The sequence below is a fragment of the Morone saxatilis genome, unplaced genomic scaffold (genome assembly GCF_004916995.1).
Source record: "Morone saxatilis isolate NCDOM2014 unplaced genomic scaffold, NCSU_SB_2.0 Contig12, whole genome shotgun sequence".
Lineage (NCBI taxonomy): Eukaryota > Metazoa > Chordata > Actinopteri > Moronidae > Morone > Morone saxatilis.
This window is the reverse complement of record NW_023339674.1, coordinates 20,019,309-20,027,699: the sequence shown is the minus strand read 5'-3', so window position 1 is coordinate 20,027,699 and position 8,391 is coordinate 20,019,309. Positions and strand designations below refer to the sequence as shown.

The following is an 8,391-nucleotide window of genomic DNA, read 5'->3' as shown; positions in this document are numbered from 1 at the left end:
GGATGAAGCCCACCACTGCCAGTGTAGGCTGGCTCAGTGCAGGAGGGAACACATGCTTGTAGAGACGCAGCCTGTAACCAGATTTAGCCTGCAGAGTTGAGGGCAGGAAGGGGAAGCTGTAGTTGTAGCCTGTGGAAAACACCACTACATCCACCTGTATGACACACACATAAAACTTAAAGATTAGAAGACTATAGACATTTAATTACTTTGTGGTTATTATTATTTTTTTGACCTTTGACCTCCAAATTGTAATCAGTTCATCTTTGAGTCCAAGTGGATGTTTGTGCTAAATTTGAAGAAATTCGTTCCTACAATATCACGTGAACGTAACCTTTAACCACCAAAATCTAATCAGCTGCCATATCACAGTACTGAATGCAACAATACATTTGTTGACATGATATGACAGTCTAAGAATTGTTCTAATACAAACCTTGTCTATGATGCTCCCATCGACAAAAACCACACTGGAACCACAGAACTCCTTCACATTTGGTTTCACCTGAACACGACCTGAGATGATCCGAGCCGGCAGGTCGTCATTCACAACTGGCATCTGTGTATAAAAACTGCCAAAAAGACATTTTTATTAATCACTTTTTATTACCAATGAGTGAATGGGTTACTTGAAAAACTTGAAAAATGAGACCTTCCTCAACTTTCTCAGTTACTGTGGACAGATTTTTATGCGTTTCTGTGTGGGGATGAGGGTTGTATTTTCTGTGAAAACACACGTCTTCTCTCTCTGCTTCACTACAGTGTCAACAGTGTGCAAATGTTAACTTGTAAATGGATTCCAATAACATCAACAAAGGACCAGCATCCACCTCAACACCAAAGTCAAAATCACAAAGCGTGTGAAATATATTGTGATATTGCCAATTGCAGGTTACTTTGTTGGCTTGTGTTGTGGGGCGGCTGGTGCCAGATATCATTATTCACTGTGACTGGGTTGCAGTGGGCTGGCTAACATTTGTTTGCTTGCTCACTAATGCGATTGCTGAGCAGATATGTTAGTTGGCTAATGATAACTTGCAAAATTAATTCCCCAGCTAACGTAGGCCATGATACTAACAAATGTATTATTACAGACAGTGATAATTTTAGCCTAGAACGCAAAAAATCTAAAACAAAGGTAAGGTAAAGGTACAAAGCAAACTATAGTGAAGAGCAATGTACGGCAGGATCACCCAACTAACTCCAATTTAGCTCAAGTAAAGCTGGGGTTGGCTGTACAGTGTGTGGCATTGGTGGCTTCGTGTTGTTGGCTCATGGGGTGATTTGTTAAAATGGCGAGAATAGTTGTTAGCATGGACTCAAATAAAATACAGGAACATTGCAGATAGTAACGTTATTCTAAATATATACATTTTCCAGCACTCAGTCCAGTGAATGTCACTTTTGGCTAATGCCCAGGATGCTCGCTTGCGGCGTGCATACAGACTGTGTACGGAGCACAAGCAACAGGACGCTGACTGCAGTTCACTTAACAGCCACTGGTGGCACTATTAACAACCATTTTCTGAAAATCACACAGTAGAATAAAGATGTTCATCTAAAGTATCTTGTTACCCATGATTTGGTTTCAGGCCATATAGTTTGTGGTCAAATGCTTTGTTCAGCTTCTTCTCCACCCTTTTACTGATCCATGAGGGGAAGAGGTTCTCCAGTACCGTATGCATTCGAGAAGTCCCAATAAGGTCACCTGGGAGCCCCCCCTCTCCTACACGGCCGACAACCCACGCTCCGCTCCTGGCACTGAGGTACACCTGCAGGTCAGGTCAGAACATAGAGCAAGGTTAAGATTCATGTTTATATTCTTAGGATACATTTTTTTAAATAATACAGTCAACAGCAACACTGCTTTATTAACAAAACCCTCAAAAGAAGAGAAAAGTAGTTGTGTACCTTCTCAGCAACTCTACTGATATCCACAGCAATATCACCTCCAGAGTTCCCAATTCCAATGACTACCACTCTTTTCCCATGCAGACCCTCAGCGTTGCGGTAATCCCAGCTGTGGAAATATCTGCCTTCAAAGCTCTCAATACCTAAGGTGGGAAATCAAAGAACAATCAATATGCTGAGGCTGCAAAACAGTTGAACTAAGCAAAAGTTTTGGAAGTAACAGTGAGAGTTAATGAAAATGTAGTGGTACCTGGGAAGTCTGTGAGTGGCAGGTGCGGCTGGGTAAAGTGTCCGGTACAAACTATCACTGCATCAAAAACAAGTGTCTCCCTCTGACCCTCTCTCCTCTCTGTCTCCACCTCCCACTGGCCTGTCGCATCAAAATCCAGTCTCTGCCTCACACTGACCACAGTAGTCTGACACACACACACACACACACACACACAATACCCTCTATTCATATTGGCATTTATCTTTGTTTGTGTTACTCATGTTAACAAACATTTAAAAACACTAAGAATCTGAGAATATTAATGAAGTAGCTGTGACCATTTTGTTTATATTTGTGTGACATTGCCCTTAAAAGCAACCAATAACACAGTTCAGTATCAGTACATTCACAACCACTTTGCTCAGTTCCAGAGTGGAATATTACTGAAAAGCATGGGAGGAGTTATGGTGGGATGTACCAATAATCTGCTCCTTATCTAGGTTATCACTAGCGTCACCAGAGGCCTCGAGTAGCTACAGGGATGTCAGACTGTATCTAATCTGCATAATGGACAAAAAGAATAACATTTAAACAGCTGAAATGTAAAACATATTATATTACACTGTATTACAGGTCCAGTATGTAAAATTTAGAAGGCTCTAATGGCAGAAATTGAATATAATATTCATAGGAATGTTTTCATTAGTGTAAAATCACCTGAATATAGGAATGAGTGTGTTTTTGTTACCTTAGAATGAGCCATTTTTTATTTACTGATGCATTGTGTCGCTTACTGTATCTACAGTACTAGAATACACAAACCAAAAACCGGCTGCAGATAAGACCCTTTTCTGTGTCATGGCCACCGTAGTTCCTCTTATACAGTTCACAGCCTGTTCTCATTGCCAGGTTGACACACACACACACAGGTTGGGAGTATGCTTTACTAAAACTTTTACTAAAGTAAAACTACCTGAGCGTTATCTTAAGAATGGATCCAGTGCTACTAACCTGGAAATGTATGTGTTGCATCAGTTTGAAGGCCTGGCCGTAGAGACGCAGATATTGCAGCACCTCAGAGTGGTGCATGTTGTTGGGGAGCTCAGCTGGTGGAGGGAAGTCACTGAAGGCCATTATCTCCTTGGAGCTGTTGATGATCACTGACCGATAGATGTTGGCACGTCCAGGCTCGGGCTTGTCCTAGAGAAGGACAATATAAAGACAGATAGTGACATTTTTCACTATTTCACTATCTCACAGTACTTTGTCTGCAATTAAAGTGTCACAACAAATATATGATAATTGTTAAAACGGCTAACTTTCATTTTTCACATTTCAATTTCTTTCACATGTATCTGTTTTCCCATTTCTGCCAATAGATCCTCCTAAATATTACACATTGGACCCTTAAGAGACAACTCAGTTGAACTGTGAAGGACATCTCTGGTTTTTGGCATAATCTTCCAGCAATATGAGATCCATAGAGGGTTTTTTTTTTTTTTTTACATTAATATTCCTACACATTTTAATATTTAAAACATAATTTAAGAATCAAATGAATATGATTGCAGTGCATAGTGATGACAATATGAGTTTTTAATGGAAAAGTGTTTATGTTAAAGCATTGCCGCTACCTTAAATCTCCATAGACCCCCAATGTCATGGCTGCTCTCAAAGCAGGTGGGCTCCAGACCTTCATCCAAACAGGCCTTTATGCTGGTCAGTCCAGAAATCCCTGCACCGATTACTGCCACCTTCTGAACCATGTTGGAGACAAAGTACGACTGACAGCAGTGGGGACTGATCTGATAAGGTAGAATAGACCTTTTTACTGGAGAAATTTTACACAGCTGTTACATATACCCCCAATGCTGATGTGGCCCTCCCAATCACCTTGCTCAATTACAGAGTGGAATATTACTGAAAAGCATGGGAGGAGTTATGGTGGGATGTACCTATAATCTGCTCGTTATTTAGGTTATCACCAGGGTCACCAGAGGCATCAGGTAGCCACAGGGATGCCAAATTGTATATACTGAATAGTGTGCATTTATTGAACACAAAACACACACACACACACGCCTCCTCATGGATCAGTAAGGAATTGGGTGACATTCCCCTTAAAAGCAACCAGAAACACAGGCTGTATAAGTACATTCAAATATCATTTAAGAAAAAGTACAGGACTCACAATTCACAAGTCTTCTTGCGTCAAAGCAGTATTGTGTGACCTGTTAGGCATGCCTATATGCTTTACTCCATATTGAAAAACTACCTGAGCTTATTGCTTCCCCAAACTATCCTAAAGGGAACTAACCTCAAAGTGTGTGTTCTGCAGCATTTGCAGGCCTGAGCATAGAGGCATAGAGGCAGACTGATCTGATAATGTTGGAGAGACCTGTCGTGCAGAAAAGATCTTACACAGCTGTAAAATTTACCTCCAGTTGCTGATGTAGCTCTCTCAACCACCTTGCTCAATTACACAGTGGAATATTACTGAAAAGCATGGGAGGAGCTACGGTGGGATGTACCAACAATCTGCTCCTTATCTAGGTTACTAGTGTCATCAGGGGCCCCGGGTAGCTACAGGGATGCCAAACTACCTAATCTGCATAATGGACACAGTCAAAATATTTGCTCCTTTATATTGCACAGACCCATATATTCACTTATTATACCATAATGTGTACAACAGTGTTCAGTTAGTTGCAATCTGCAACTTCACCACTAGATGCCACTAAATCCTACACACTGGTCCTCTAACAATGCATAGACCCATATATTTGCTTTAGCTATAACATAGTGTGTGTTTTCTCCTGATCTCGTTTGTTGAACTCTTTCAACTCTCTCTCTTGTTGAACTCTCTCAACTCTCTCTCTTGTTTGATGAACAGAAGAGTGAGAGTGGAATATTACTGAACTCTCAACTCTTAGTCCCACCCCTACACACCTGTGAGTGAACCAAAATAATTGTGCCAGCCAAACCCTGGACATTTGCTGCACATCATAGATGCACATGTCTCTCCACGTTGTTATCACATGAACATCAATGAACAAACTACATGGCATTTTATTTTTAACCCTTGATACTACTACTACTACCCTAACCCTAACCCTTGATACTACTGCACTTAACTAACCAGTCCTGCAGGCACAGTGGGAACTAGTACTTGGTTTCTTGTACTGTGAATACATTTCAAGTTGAAAACACACAAATCTTATTATGCAAATTAAATTTTCACATTTTCTGACATTTTCAGCAAAAAACACATCCATCCTCATTTTTTTAAATTTTAAAGGTGGGGCAAACAATTTTGGAGAAATCCAGTATCATGATATAGCAAACAACGGCACTGCAAGTAATATTACTAATGTTAGCTATGTTGTGGGTTACTGATATCACAACAACAGCTTAGCAAACTAGAAAGAAAGCTGAATGTCTGGTGCAAGTCATTTAAAGTTACCTGACACACAAAAATCCTGGTTGGAATAACAAGTTAGTTTTGTGTTGCTCATCCGATCCACTTTGTTTGTTTCCCTTTTACAGAGGCAGGATTGTAACAGACCCCAAATAAACTTGTCTATCCTCTTATGGGCTCTCTTATGTTTTTTTTCTTATCTTTCAGAAAAACGACTACTGCCTTGAATTACTGCACCTGTATTATTTAGGTATGAACTCTTCAATTAGCAGTAGCTATGTGACTATGAACTCAAACAGCTACTGTATGTCAAAATCTCTACTTTCTTAAGGTGTATAGGTTTCCCTAATTCATTATATCTAAAGATACATCTTGGTTGACGTGTGGTTGTAGAATGTCCTCTGAAGACACTGCCTCTTCCTCATTCACCTGGGGACTTCAGAATCTTGACTCATCTCATGCTCCTGCGTCCTCCTCCTGTTGTCTTATGTCCTCTGTTTGATCTCTATCCTCAGTAGTATCCTTTCCATCTTGGGGCTGGCTTCTGTCTTTCTGAATGAGCCTTTTAATCTGGTTCGTACTCTGGAATGTCGTGTTACTGTGGGCTTTAAGACCTGGGAATGCAGGTTAAGGTGAATGTTTTGACTCTGTCCAGGCACCCACACAGCATGTTCTTCCCCGCTTGAACTCTCAGTCTCCATGGGAAACCTGAGTCTTTTTGTGTGTTCTTTATATGCTCTGTCAATCACAAACTTAGCTAGCTGACAGTTTATTACTGTGTTAGCAGCAAGCAAGCAAAGGTTAGCAAGCTAAAACGTTAGCTTTGACTTAGCGTTGGACTCTTTTGACACTGTAGGGTGCTGAGAGAGAAAGCACTTGGGAGAGCACATAAACGTTACGTCCACGTCAGCATCTGTACATAAAGATCAGTCAACAGGCAACAGAGCATTCAGGAAGGTCTTATTTTTCAAGTTAGTTCACAACCCGTTCATGTATTGGAAAGAAAACCTGAATAATACATAAAATAAAAATAAATAATAAAAATAAAAATAATACATAAATGCTTCAGAATCTTATATATATTTTTATCTTAATAAAAGTACTGGAGAGATAATACTCTATCCACTAATGTTAATGTAATATTTAGTTCCAAATTTTAAACTATTTTTCATAGGACTCCAACTTGAGTATTTTAATTATGGATTAATTATGTTTTTTTTTCTCAATAATCAGTTGACTTGTTTGTAAAATTTCTGAAAATAGTTATAAATGCCACAGTTCCCCAGAGCTTAAAGGCACACCTTCACAATGCTGGTTTTGTCCAACAAATAATACAAACCTCAAAATTATCAAAAATAGATTGCAATTATTAAAACAGTTTAAGGGAAAGACAGAAAATCCTTGCATTGGAGTAACTGCCTAATATTGTGAAAAATGTTTGCAAATTAATTTTCACATTAATCAACTAACCATTTCAACTGTATTTTTTACCAACACTGTGGAAATGGTTAGTTGATCAACTTAATCTGTGAGATAAATGTAATGAAATATAAAGTACAATATTTCCCTCTGAATTGCAGTGGAGTAGAAGTAAAAAGTGTCTTCCAAGGAAGTACCTCAATTGAGTAAATGTGGGCTACATTAATTAAATTAACACAGAAACACATGATCTCACCCTTCACCAACCCACACAATAGCTACAATAAGTGTAAAATCACACCACCCTCAAACCTACTCTAATTGTACCTAACCAAGTGCAAACTATACCAACATGAACTTGGATCAGTCTTACCTTTCTGTTACTTGGAGGGATGAATAGTAGACTAAAACTCCACTCTTGAAATGTGTTTATCAGCAAGGTTTTAACATACAGACAGGGCAGAGGGCAGATTGATGATTGAGCCACTGTGGTTCCTCAAAACAAGATACACAGACTTTATGGTTTTCAAAAATACAAGAATTACTAGAAAATGCAATATAAACATCTTGTTTATATGGATGCAGAAGTAACAGGGTCTGACATAGAGGGTTTGAAGTGTGAAAATGATGTAAAAAATGATAAAACAGAGGATGAAGTGCAATCTCAATGTTATACAACTTTGGTAAAACTCAGCTTGAACTGAAAATATACATATTTGCTTTCATGCAGCAACAAACAGCATTTCATTTACAAGGACAATGGTCAGGATTAATCTGAAATACAGTCTCTGAATGTAATCAGGTCTTAATTTATACACCACCTTACATGATTAATTTAAACAAACTTAAAAAGACTTTTCTCCTATTATGTTTAACATAAGGTTCCTCCTTATCTTTAACATGAGAGAATAGTATACAGTTAGGAACAGATACTCTGCAGACCTTCAACCCAAGCACATGGATCTAACAGTTTACTAATCTAAGCCCTTGTTTTTTATCTTTTGTAACTTTGAAGCACTATGCGTGTCTTACTGCCATCTTATCACTCCAACCGTTCAGTGCATTTGGGCTTAGTGGAACTTGCAGCTTTGATAACAGTTTCTATATGTTAAAACCTCTTACCAATATATTTTGTTTTTTAAATGCACACTACAGCTTTCTTACATTAAGGAACAAGACAAAAAATATCCGTTACACATGAATAATGAGAAGAATCTCTCTCAGAGGCACCATTGTTTCAAGGTGTTGCTACGTGAATTTTTTTTAAATATTTCCCTGCACTAGTGAACCTTAAACAGACTTTTTGTCACGTACACTCCATGAACACTTCTGTTAAATTTATGATACCTTGGTAAGCAATTAGGCTAAGGTTCACTAGGTTAAAGGTTATATAGTCCAGCACTCTGAATAATCAAACATTAATTAAATATAA

General features: G+C 38.7%; 1 protein-coding gene across 1 annotated transcript in view; it reads right to left on the bottom strand.

Annotated features, from left to right (window-relative positions):
- Positions 1 to 3,933, bottom strand: part of LOC118321688 (flavin-containing monooxygenase 5-like) — a gene marked incomplete in the record, with an annotated part of 4,748 nt that extends 815 nt beyond the window's left edge. The window contains 7 exon segments of the mRNA XM_035653139.1: positions 1 to 154; positions 437 to 572; positions 1,576 to 1,772; positions 1,912 to 2,054; positions 2,162 to 2,327; positions 3,134 to 3,322; positions 3,757 to 3,933. Coding sequence (XP_035509032.1) covers positions 1 to 154; positions 437 to 572; positions 1,576 to 1,772; positions 1,912 to 2,054; positions 2,162 to 2,327; positions 3,134 to 3,322; positions 3,757 to 3,888 — 1,117 coding nt within the window.
- Positions 3,934 to 8,391: the final 4,458 nt, after the last annotated feature.